The sequence below is a fragment of the Girardinichthys multiradiatus genome, chromosome 19, assembly GCF_021462225.1.
Source record: "Girardinichthys multiradiatus isolate DD_20200921_A chromosome 19, DD_fGirMul_XY1, whole genome shotgun sequence".
Taxonomy (NCBI): Eukaryota; Metazoa; Chordata; class Actinopteri; order Cyprinodontiformes; family Goodeidae; genus Girardinichthys; species Girardinichthys multiradiatus.
Window position 1 is genome coordinate 15,422,887 of NC_061811.1, and position 12,724 is coordinate 15,435,610.

The window sequence follows — 12,724 nt, forward strand, 5'->3', positions numbered from 1 at the left end:
CAGCACATTGCTAACAGCTCTGCGCCTTAATTACCATCAATCCATCACTGCAAGGAGCAAGGTTGGACACACTTTATCAGCAACAGGTTTTTAGAAAAGATTTGAGCTGCAGGGGAGCTCTTTGTCTTTGTCAAGCGCACAAGCTCTAAAAGAAATGTATTTGGTTAAGCTGCCTTTTGAGGAAATTGAGGAGACAAAATTTGCATGAGGGCGCCACACGTCTCCTCTTGCCAAAAAGCCTCCTCTGGCTACAGCTGAACCAAATGGACAGGCGTGGGGGGAACAAAAAGCAGCATTGACGCACTGGTACTCTTCAGCCAAAGTGGAAGTCCAGTGCCAAATGAGTGCAGCAGAGGCAAGAAGAGGAGGAGATAGTGGGTTGAAGGACAGAGCAGGCAAGCAGATACAAAGCAATCCTGTGTCAAAGCAGCAGCTCTGCGACTGAGATTATAAACTCTCAAATAATATGTAATCTGAGCGACCCCCAGCATACAAGGTCAACACCACTGGTTACACAAACCAGCATGGCTGTCGGGGATTCTGACATGTTCTGGGTCTATGTGCTCATGTTCAGGGGGTTACAGTTGTATGAGGGGAGGTTGGCTGAGCTCCATACAGCCACACAAAGAGCCTCTCTGCCAGCAGGGAGTGTAGGAGGGGAGTTCATTACTCTTTCAGTCTGCCTCTTAAAGCCTCTACATTTCCTCTTTTCTTCTATTTCCATCATTTTTTCCCCTTCACATCTGCTGCAGAAGGTCTTTAGAGTTAACAAACTGTCCTAAGGGAACCAGATATTGTAAAGCAACCATCAATCAAAAGCCCTTATCATAAAAATGGTCAATCTGTGGAATACAAGTTCGTACAGTGCCAAGCAAAAGTATTCATACCCCTTGAACGTGTTCACATTATTCAACTAATTAGTAAAGTCCAACTGTATTGCTATTTAATCGCATAATAAATAGTGTGTTTGCAAGCATGGTGGTGGCAGCATCATGCTGTGAGAATGCTTTCAGCAGAGACAGTGAGGCTGTCCACCAGATGAACCTTAACATAAAACATACCTAAACATATAACCAGAGCAAAAATGGCACGGTTTAATCTCTAGTTAATAAAGTGGGGTAGACAAGCCACTGGTGGTACCTGGGTTACCTTTAGTGGTACTCAGAAAAAATCTTAGTAATCATTAGGTAAATATAAAGTCTTTACAGGGTATTGCTTTTGTATTCAAGGTCAGAACTTGGACCTGGGGACCAGAAACCCAATTTTTATGTGTTTCAGTTCCAAGTTTAAAAACCAATGCAAGCTAATAACGATGTATTTCTCTGCATTATGGGCCTTTAAAAACCACAGCAACATGTTCAACAAAGGAGGCTATGTAGCACTGTTTATGTAAAAAACTTAATGAGATACAAAACATAAGAAGTGCACCACAACTAAGATGACGCAGCAAACAAAAAATGTCCCAAGTCCTGCTGCAATACTGTTTTAAAACCTCTCAGTATAGTGGTACTTGGAAAGCTTAGTATCTACCGAGGTGTGACATACAACTATTAACTGTGAGTATAAAACTCTTATAAGCAGATGTGTAAAGCTGGCAGAGACACGTCTCAATATACATGCAGGTGTAATTGTAGTAAAAGGTGGTTCTCTCAAATAAATTTGCAATAAAATATATTGACATGTGTGGTTATAACCTGTCAAAATGCACTGCTCTTGCAAGGCAGTGTGTGTCAGAACAAATAATGTTCCCCTGATCTTACCTTCCCCCATTGGGCCCTGGTGGAAAGCAGAATGGGAATCCTCTGGCATTGCACGCAGGCCTCTGGAGTTGACAAAAGAAAACACAAATATTCAGACATGATCCAGACACTTCATTCCAGGGTGTACGGTAAATACAGAGCAACAATGTTTATCATTGTCACTCTGCTGGGTTTTCTAGAACATAATTATTTTCTCAAAGGACTCTTCTTCTCTCCGGATTGTACACAGTACACTGTGGTCTTGTATAAAAGAGAAATTCTTCCCATTCCACCACGGCTCGTCACTGTTTAATGCATAGTGAGGTTGTGGTGAAGGTAAGTAAAGGAAATGCTGATATGAGCGAATGCTAATCAGTGTGTAGCATCAGGAGTTAGTCCAATTGTGACTTCAAATTAAAAACCAAGGGATTTAGCAGCTGCAAAGTAAGTGTTGCTTGAACAACAGAACCTTTATTTGGCTCAGAAACAGCCTTTAATATAATATTGCAAAGTCATTAGAGATCAAATGAAATTATGCTACCTACTGCTAAAGAATAAACAAATAAACCTCATCACTTAAGCTTGTTTTGGTAGATTAAATTCAAGCAACATTAGAACCTGTCCCAGTCATCTAAAGCAGGAGTGTGCAACCGCAAGTGGCTCTTTGGCCATTTCGCAATAATCCCTAAAAATTGGCTAAAAATGATAAAGAACCACTTTATGTTTCTAGATATTAATATCATTACACAAGCAGGTTTAGCGGTTTTTCAATTTGACTTTCCACAACAAAATGACATTAAAAGTACCAGTAATATTTTTTTTAATCTATTTTTCCTTGTCATTAAGTTGGATATATGTTTTTTTACATCCCAATGTAGAAAATGTATCCCTCCTTATTTTGCTAATGTTTTTCCTTTTTTAAAAACCCAAAAATAGAAGTAAAATGGTGGTTCTTTACAAAATTAAACCATATTTCCTGTAGTAGATATTAATCAGAAATTACAAGTTGTTATTTTTCTGTTTTAATTAGGCGGATTTAGGGCAAAAATGTCCCTTTGGATTATTGAAGTCGCAGACCCCTGGTCTAGTGAGATTGCAGGTTCACCTCATGAGGAAAGTATTCTCTAATCCCTTATGCCAGATTGTAGCCCCTCAGATATGAGCTATCCCTCTGGAGCCACTGAGCTGCCACAACTTCCCCTTTTAGCCTCCTTACAGCAAATTAACGTATTGCATGAGAACTTGTCCCTTTGCGATTCCCCGTGAGCCACAAGGCCTTTTCGGATGCCACATTCTTGAGCCAGACAGAATTGAGGAGAGCAGGAATTCTTCAGGGATTAAGATGTGCATTGTTCCCGTTGCATCTGCTGGCCACTGTGCCGAGCTGATGGCCAGGCCAGCTGAGTCCAGCCGGGGCCAGGCAAAGCCCACTGCCAAAATGTTCACCAATTAAGATGTGCAGGAATGCAAGGATATAAGTCACAGAGATGCATGTGGACATTAGGATTATGGATTCAGTCAAAGATCCCTCTAGCTGCAGCTCGGACTAAGGCAGATCTTGCAAACTCTGCCCACTGAAACTATTATTATTTGTTACACCACAAATCCAAAAATAAAACCTGAGGACAGTCATGTGTAGCACACACTGTGAGATTTCTGACATGGCTTAAACATATCACACTGTGATTCTGATGGGGACTCCTGTCACACCAGACGCTGAAAGGATGCCAAACTGCACAAATTGTTGCTGCATTAAAATCCCTGTGGTAAAATGGATGAACTCCATTTGCCTAGTTCCAGCTAGTGATTTTACCACTTACCTGTGTTCAAGGAACTAAAGGAGGAGGTGCGGCCTAATCTCCTGTATTTGGAGGTTTCAGGGAAGTGATGTCACAGGAGGTACCAGGTGAAGAGGGGAGAAGAAACTGTTAAAGTGTTAAGTTAACTTTGGGGTTTTGTTTATTAGTTTTGAAGTGTTAGAGTTAGGATATAATTGTTACACCGTATACACAGGGTTGTTGCTAGATAGAAGTAGATTCAGTGATTTGACATTATTTCTTATGTTGGAATATACCTCCAAGATGGAAGATTCCATTTCAGTTAATTGTGTTTGGAAGGGCATGAAGGTATTTAAGCAGATCAGGAAAGAAGTTAAGGAGGGAGGACCAGGTCAGTGTAGCTGTGTGCACGTGATGTTAATTTTGGTTGGTTTGAGTATAGTTATGTTTATTTTGTCACTTTCAGGTTTAAGTCATTTTTGTACATATTTGTGGTTGTTCTTTTTGTAAATAAACCACCTGCTACACTGGACATCAGTCTGCTGCCCTTCTTCAGCCACTTTGGCGACAATATACCACAATCCCATCAGAGAGATATGACAGAGATATCAGTCTAACAACGAATGAACAGCAAGGTATTTATTGGCTTAGTTTGACAATTTTTTTTTTTTTTTCTGTTTCTTTAAATATTTATGTTTTTTTCTGTATCTGTTTCTTATTATTGTCTCTTTTTTGTTTATTTCTATCCATCATTTTCAGAACAGCAATTTTATTTTCCATACATTTCTTTGTTAATGAAGGGTAAAGAGTATCAGCATTTCATCCAGGAAATTCTTCCCAGATTCAAATGTCTTTTGGGCCATTTGGGATTTTTGGCAGGGTGGGGGGAGATATGGGTACGTTTTTAATACTGTCAAAGGCTTTATCACACTGCACAATTTTCCTAGAAACTTTCAGAGGTTGCCAGTTGCCTTAAGAGAGCTAAAATGGCTGTGAGTGTGCCTATCACCCTGAACAATAGACCACAGATTTAAGCTCAAAATTTTCTTACAATTCTTTCAAAATAAAAATTCTGCCTAAGACAGGTAGATAATTGCACCCACGTTAGATTCTTAATTTAAAAAGTCAAAGATTGTACAGCAGGATTTTTACCAGTGTGTATCAGTTTTGTTTTGTTTGCATCCTATTGATACAAAAATGAGTAAAAATACCCGCATAAAAACTGAACAAATGTGGATTAAATGAAATTGAATAACAAAAAATCTTTATTCAAAAATATTATTGCCATTGCATGTTTCCCTTATATCATGGAACATCAATAACATCATAGTTTCAAGTTGTTATCATACCATGTTATGATTGGTATTTATTTATAATTGTCTTTAAGCCAGTGACACCGTTTCCAATTAGCTACTTTTTTCTTTCTTGTTAGTATGAAAAAAAAACCTAAACGGCCTAAGAACCTGTTAAAAACACTTTTTCTGATATTTCTATAAAATGGCCGGTGTGATGTAAAATTGTTGCGGGTTTAAAGTTATAACTTTTTATACCCTCAGTATTTCTTCATATGTTAAGCCTTAAGAGCAAAGCTTTTGACCAAGCTCAATTCATTTTTAAAACCTTGGTTGGTTTGTGAAAAATGCAGGAGAGCGACTGAAAGTTTGGCTTTGAACTTATCACGGTGACCTAACGAAAACCTTGATAATCCCACCTACATTGACCTCTTAGCTGGCCTGGCCTAATGACCAGACCAGAACTATGCTAATCTGTCTTTGGTCAATGACAGAGTAGACTGGGAATAATGGACTCCTAGAAACACCACAAAAGTCTGGGTGTCCAAACTCTTTTTCAAGCTTATCAAAGGCTCTAGGGAACACTACTAATCAGTGACATTTAAACCATTTTTAATTGCCTTACAAGACAATGAGTACAACTTTCAGAAAAAAGTCTAAATCTTAGGTTACCAGTTGCCGATTTTAAATGCTTGTTTTCCAAGGTAGAAGGTAGGGCCAAAATCTCAAAACCTAAAGTAAACACAACATACAGCCATGCATTTATGCCAGGCTGACCACCTGTGTCTGAACTAAATACCATTTCACACAAATGGACAGCTTTTGGTTCCTACAGCTGAGGACTGCATTACCCAAGGCATGAACCTGCCCGCATGGGAATTTTCAACTTGTTCCCTCATTAAAGACAGATGCCACAAAAGCCAGTCTGATGGTTTCAAACAAGAGGAAGGGCAAAGGATAATTTTTTCAGACTAGCTGATAGTCTTTACAGAGATCTAGGAATTGAGGACTGAATTGTACCTTTTAGACAAAATAAACAGATGATTGTGGGGGAAAGATGCTAGCCGAGATTGGTCACTCAAGCAGATCAAGCAGAAACAGGGTCGTCACGGCACATTACAAGCATCTCTCAAGCAAAACATACAAGAGCATTTCTCTTAAGCCAAGATCATCAACTTAACATACGATAGGAAAAAGTCCTATGGATCATAATGATCATCTGGAGATGTTACCACAGCCAATGTAGGTTGTAACAGAAGTGAGAGCAGCAAACATGTCTACTGAGGAAAAGACCACTTCTCCTCGTACTCAGATATGTAATTTTCTCTGTCTCTCCGGGAAGGTACACAGACAAAAAAACAACGATGTGACCAAAACCAGGTAAAAACTCTTCTTCAGACACCTTAAAACTCTCAACATTTGGTCATTTTACAGTTGTAAACACCAGTATGTTTTATTGAGATTTTATGTGACAGACCAACACCAAGTAAAGCATAATAGTAAAAGGGAAAGATACATAGTTTCCAATTTGTGTGCATTTGTATTAAGTCCCCCAGAGTCAATACTTTGCAGCTTTGCACGTCAATAAAAAAGTTTTGCCTATTAATTTTTGCATTATCGCTCAAGCTCAGTCAGATTGGGTGGGCGAGTCTGAACATCAGTTTTCACATTTTAGGTTTGGGCTTTGGCTAGGCCATTTTAACACAGGAATATACTTTGATCTAAGGCATTCCATTGTAGTTCATGCTGTATGTTTATGGTTGTTGTCCTGCTGAAGGTGACCCTGTGCCTCACTAGCAAATGCTTTGCAGCTTCTATCAGATTTTCTACAAGTGTTGCCTTGCATTTAACTCCTTCAATTTTCCGTCATCCAATCTGACTAGCTCCTCTGTCCCTGTTGAAGAAGGGCATCCCCAAAGCATTCTATAATAGGTTTGCTGTGTTCTTTATATGCCTCATGAGAAAATGCAAACTGGAACTATTACAGATTCCTATCAACAATGGCTTTCTTCTTGCCCCTTTTCTATAAAGGTCTAACAAACAAAAACTAAAAATATGGTTAATACACCCATCCATTTACTGTAACCACATAATATGTGCAGAGTCGCAAGGGGGCTAGTGCCATCTCCTGCAGTCACTAGACAAGAGGCAGGCTAAACCCTGGACAAGTTGCCAGTACATGGGATAAATAAAGTCCTATGCAAGGGAGTACTTTCTTATTTCTTTTATGTTGCATCCAATAAATGACTCCTTCTAGTGATATTTAAAAGTGGTCTTGAACAAAGGTTCTGCAGGCTGTCTGAACATCTTGCAGGCGGGTCCAAGACTTAAGGAATGAAACATAAATGACTACACAACATAAAAATTTAATTTTGATCTTTCGACACTAGTAGCCTGTCATAAAGCCAAAACTCTGATTCCATTACTACTGTCAAATCTATATAAAAAACAAAGTTAACATAGTTGGAGTGACAAAATATAACATTAGTACCAACATGCCCAAAGAGCTAATTTGGCATGAAGCAGTTTTTTTAAGTCTTTTTTTTTTCCACTTCATTTTCATTAGATTTTTTAAGCACAGGCTTTACCATGTAGGGTTACAATCTAGTATAATACTTCATGAAAGTAGAAAATCCTGTGATTACAGTGCTATTGTTGAATATTATGATGATGATATCTATCACAATAAATCCATCATTTCCCATGAATTTCGCTGCATCCAGCTGCCTCTGTGACCGTTAACCTGTTGATTCAGTGTCTCCGATGATTGGGTATTTCCGTTTAAAACCTACTTTTCAATGAAATCTTACTGAATTTTCAAAATTTTCAATTCAAATTTACAAATGGATCCAACAGTTTCACATGCTCTTCTCTCTCAGCGGGACACCTACTGCATCATGATGCCCTAGCAAGGCTTATGGGGCACTGAGAATATGACATAAGTCCTAGAGCATCTTGAGACAATCACATACTGTGGGTTGGATTTCTCTGACACCATCAGTCAGGACAGATGTTTTTGTTACCAGCAAATAAATAGCTAACCTGGGCAGGGGACTTTTCAGAGGTCTGAGAAACAAACTGGGATGGAACTGTTGGGGTGTTTATTTTGCATGACCCCTTTGTTACCCCGTCTAAAAGCTTTTTCAGCAATTGCCCTCTTTTCCCACATTACTCCTGCAGTTTGTCCTCTGACATGCAGGCTTTAAGAGACCAACAGCTTTTCATTCTCTTGAGAAAACAATACGCCCTGAAGGCCACTCTTCATCTCAAATAAATCCACCAACTAGACAAAAGACCTGGGTCCAACCCTCACACAGACGCATAACAAACCTCTTATTTTCATCCACTGCATTTCTAAACACGCCAGCAAGAAGTGATCGAGCCAAATGAACAGCCAGGGGGCATACAGGCCATATGGTGCACATATATTTCAACAGCCGAAATAGCCTTTAATGGGAGAATAATTGTTTCCCACTGCTGTGAATAAGGAAAAATTGCACTTTCCTCTCCTCTTACAAAAATATCCAATAAACACAATGTGCATACCTGGCATGTGAGGTTGGAAAGGGCCATCTCTGTGAGCAAGTGACCAGTGAAGTTTTTAAACTTCTTAAAGTTCTGAGCGGCAGACATTCAGAAGGCAAGAGGCACTCCATTAATGCCCTGCAGAGTTTGGACAGGGGTGAGGACAGGACTGCTCGGTAAAATTAGACAACACGTCTTCAAATAGAACTCCAGTGTCCTCGTTTAAAGGTACGTTACACCACATTTGAATGCACAAAACTACTTCATGAAAGGCAGAAACAACGCTGGTTCTTCAGAGTGTAAGGCATGTAAAATGACACATAGCACTTGCATGCTTCTTTCAGATAAACACAATAATGGCAGGCTGTGTTTAAAGCTACTTTTACAGACTTTTCTGCTGCCTACACAACAAAATGTCATGGTCAGTTTTTCTGTTTGTTTTGATATTTTGTTGCCATTATTTAATGAGAACAAAATCTATCCTCCAAAAAATGAGCTTCTGCACGCACATACTTCCTGTGACATCACACAAGGCATAAGGCAACTCAACTTTTCAGCATGTCCTTTGGTGTTTTTCTTGTTTGTTCCTCTCTATTTGTCTGTTTTTAATCAACTTCCTCCTTCAAAACATTCTTACTAACACAATCCGTTTGGCTGTAGCAAAACGTTTGAGAACTGGGACTCAAAATCCATATTGAAATCAGTCAAAAATTGCTCTTCCACTATATTGTTTGCAAATTCCAGCAAATCAGCTCAATTCATGTGCCTTTTGTGATGCTATCAACCCAAATGCACACAAAGCAGAATTAGCAGTAATCATCTTCTTTCTAACATTGCGTTTTGTGAAATCTTGCAGTACAATATCCAGCTGCTTTTTTGTGTTTTTTTGCTGTACTTAAAAAAAACAAAAACAAAACACCACTAAATTGTTCTTTAATTTATGTCTAATGTCCGCCTATAAACCTTGCAGAGCAGCCCTAGCTGCAGGTTGTAAAAAAGGTCTGCTGCAGCTGTCCCTCAGCACCAAACATCAGGACAAAGAACGAGGCTTAGAAAAGGCTCTGTTGCAAGGTTTTAAAATTATAAGGTCTCCATAGAAGAAACTGCCCTCACATTCTGCAACTCTGGTGATTTTATCACAGCTACAGCCTTCCAGCGCAGTGGAAGAAGGAACCAACGGCCAGCACTGAGATCCAAGACACACTTGTGTATGGAAGCAAATCGTTACCATATTTCAAATGAAAAACCATTTCAGAAATGCTTTTTCATTTTGAGAATGTGGCTGCATTGTTTGACTCATAAATGAAATTAGTAATCAATAATCCTATTTGCATTTGCATTATCTTCTTCAAGACTGCTCATTCCTTCACTTAATTAAAATGAAAAAGAAAAAGACATTTGAGATTTATTTTTCAAAATATGCCCCAGCAAATAGATACCAGAATTCAATTTGAAATGTAAAATTTGAAAATGAAAAAGCATTTCCAGAAATGCTTTTTCATTTTAAGAATGTGGCTGCGTTATTTGACCCATAAATAAAATTAGTAATCAATCATCCTATTTGCATTTGCTTTTTCTTCTTCATGACTGCACATTTTATGCCATAATCAAAAAGAAAACAAAGCAGACATTGCTTTTTCGTTTTCGTGGTCTGCCCGCAAAGTACTGCCCAGAACTCGAAAACGAAAAAGTTTTCCGAGCTGCGGGCGCAGAAGAGTGACGTCAGCAGCCGCTCTTCCTCAGCTCCCTGCTCACCGAGCTACCCATCTTGTTTGGTGGGAGGCACTGTGCACGTCTGCATTGCATTACATTGCAAATGTGCCGAGAAATTGACTGAATTGCAGCAGGGCCGAGCTGAATTTGTGGCATTGGCAGGCAGAACTGGTAGTTCCGGTGGCAGGCTGTGGCATCCTTGTGGCATCCTCATGGCCTGGGACATCCAGGGTGTTTTTAAGCATTTATTTATATTTTTCTGAGTGACGATTCAGAATAGCCGCTCATGCTCTATAATAAACCGGCTGTTTGTGCAATAAATCGTCATCCTTTCAACACGTCACACATACACATAGTGCTATTTATTTTCCATGTCAAGTAAATACAATCACCTTATGTTATGGGTCTAAGGCTGTTTATTAAATAATAATCAATAATGAAATCATTATTTAAAGGTAACAGGCTATAACAATAATGACATCCCGTTTCCCAATAATCAGCATCAGCTTCCACAAAAACAGCGGCAACCGCATTGGTCTGGCACCTTCTGGCATCCTAGCGGAATCCCGTGCCACTGTGCGGCAAGCTGTGGGTGGAGCTGTGGCGGAACTACCAGTTCTGCCTGTCACTGCCATAAATTGAGCTCGGCCCTGCTGCAATTCAATCAATTTCTCGGCACGTTTGCAATGTAATGCAATGCAGACGTGCACAGCGCCTCCCACCGAACAAGTTGGGTAGCTCGGTCAGCAGGGAGCTGAGGAAGAGCGGCTGCTGACGTCACTCTGCTGCGACCGCAGCTCGGAATGCTTTTTCGTTTTCGAGTTCTGGGCAGTACTTTGCGGGCAGACCACGAAAACAAAAAAGCAATGTCTGCTTTGTTTTCTTTTTGATTATGGCATAAAATGTGAATTTAGTGAAGGAATGAGCAGTCTTGAAGAAGAAAATGCAAATGCAAATAGGAAGATTGATTACTAATTTCATTTATGGGTCAAATAATGCAGCCGCATTCTTAAAATGGAAAAGCATTTCTGGAAATGCTTTTTCATTTTCAAATTTTACATTTCAAATTGAATTTTGGTATCTATTTGCTGGGGTACATTTTGAAAAATAAATTTCAAATGTCTTTTTCTTTTTCATTTTAATTAAGTGAAAGAATGAGCAGTCTTGAAGAAGAAAATTAAAATGCAAATAGGATTATTGATAACTAATTTCATTTATGAGTCAAACAATGCAGCCACATTCTTAAAATGAAAAAGCATTTCTGAAAATGCTTTTTCATTTGAAATATGGTAACGATTTGCTTCCATACTTGTGCAGCTTCCTGTCTGGACCACCTATTCAAATGCTCTGTTCAGGCAACATATAAAAGAAATGATGTTGAGACGTCATTGTGCAAGAGGTCAAATGAGGTCAAAGAAGCACAACATGGAACTTTTCAGCACTAATTGATCGATTTTTGCCATCATTCTTTTTCAGCTGCTGGTTGGGGAGAGTTATTGACCTATAAGGAAGCTTGCATTTAAAACCTGACTGTCTCACTGGGGTGCTCATTTGCAATAACAATTAGGTTTGCAGTGGGAGAGTGTGTGCACCATGGGGGAGGAATGGGATGCAGGGGAGGATGATTCAGGTTATTCTGTACTTCTATGTAACAAAGTGGGGGGGAAATCAGAAAAAAACACGCTGCAGCATCTGTCCAAAGTCCATTTAAGTGAAAGTGTTTTCTCAGAAAGACAAACAGAACTTATCTGACAGAAACTCCAGCGCACTGCTACCATACAGCTTGGAGGCTGTAAAATTACATGGAGCAGAACGTCTGACTTCAAGTAAAGTAGCCACAAAGGAGGGATTCATCATCATCATAACGAGGAATGCAATAAAGGTTTTTAAGAAATCCACAACGCCAAACCGATTCATTTGGATCTTTTTCAGTTATTTCCGTAACTTTAAGACTTTAAGAAGTCAGTTACTAACTTTAAACATTGATGATCTGGGTATTTAACGCATGTTAACGAGTTGAAACAAAAATAAGGTAGAAAAAAAGAGAACGGAATGTCAGTGTTCAACAATAGGACAAAACTGCTGAAAGTGAACACAATACACCGTTTTGTTTAAGAAAAACAAGTTTTTAGTTAGATGAGTTTGGAAAAAGCATGTCAGTAAAGTGTATACGTACCGAATTCGCCAACTTCTTTCCTTCCAAAACTCCCAGTTAAATTTCTTCTCTCTGCTTGCTTTTTCGTAAAATAACCAGCTAAGTCCGTTAGTTTCTTCTTTTTACATGATACATGCCTCTCAGAAACAAACATCCCAGAGCAGGTCCGAAAATAAAACACACCAGTGCTGCACTGCTGGTGCTGCTTTCACTGCCTCCCGGAAATATTGTAACCGCGCTTTACGACAGCGAAAACCAGGTCACCGAGTGACTCCAGCTGCAGAAGATAAGGTTTATATTCTGAGCACCTCTATCTTATACATATCTCAATTTTATAACTGGAAAATATCTGTTATGGTAGGAGCATGTTCTGGTAAATATAATAGGAAACAAGCAAGGAAAAAACCGAGATAGACAAACGAAAAGTGACCAGTTTGTTATATTCCCAGACTGCCAACAAATTCTTCAACTATTACGAACTGTGATTGTAGAAGGTAATATTTTTTCTGATCACTTTTCCTT

General features: G+C 39.1%; 1 protein-coding gene across 1 annotated transcript in view; it reads right to left on the reverse strand.

Annotated features, from left to right (window-relative positions):
• LOC124855748 (pleckstrin homology domain-containing family G member 3) overlaps positions 1–12,449 on the reverse strand; it is a 46,255-nt gene extending 33,806 nt beyond the window's left edge. Inside the window, exons 1-2 of the mRNA XM_047345805.1 lie at positions 12,224–12,449; positions 1,761–1,822 (exon numbers count right to left, since the gene is read on the reverse strand). Of these exons, the coding sequence (XP_047201761.1) occupies positions 1,761–1,809 (49 nt within the window). The 5' untranslated portion in view covers positions 1,810–1,822; positions 12,224–12,449. The remainder of the gene's footprint in view (positions 1–1,760; positions 1,823–12,223) is intronic.
• Positions 12,450–12,724: the final 275 nt, after the last annotated feature.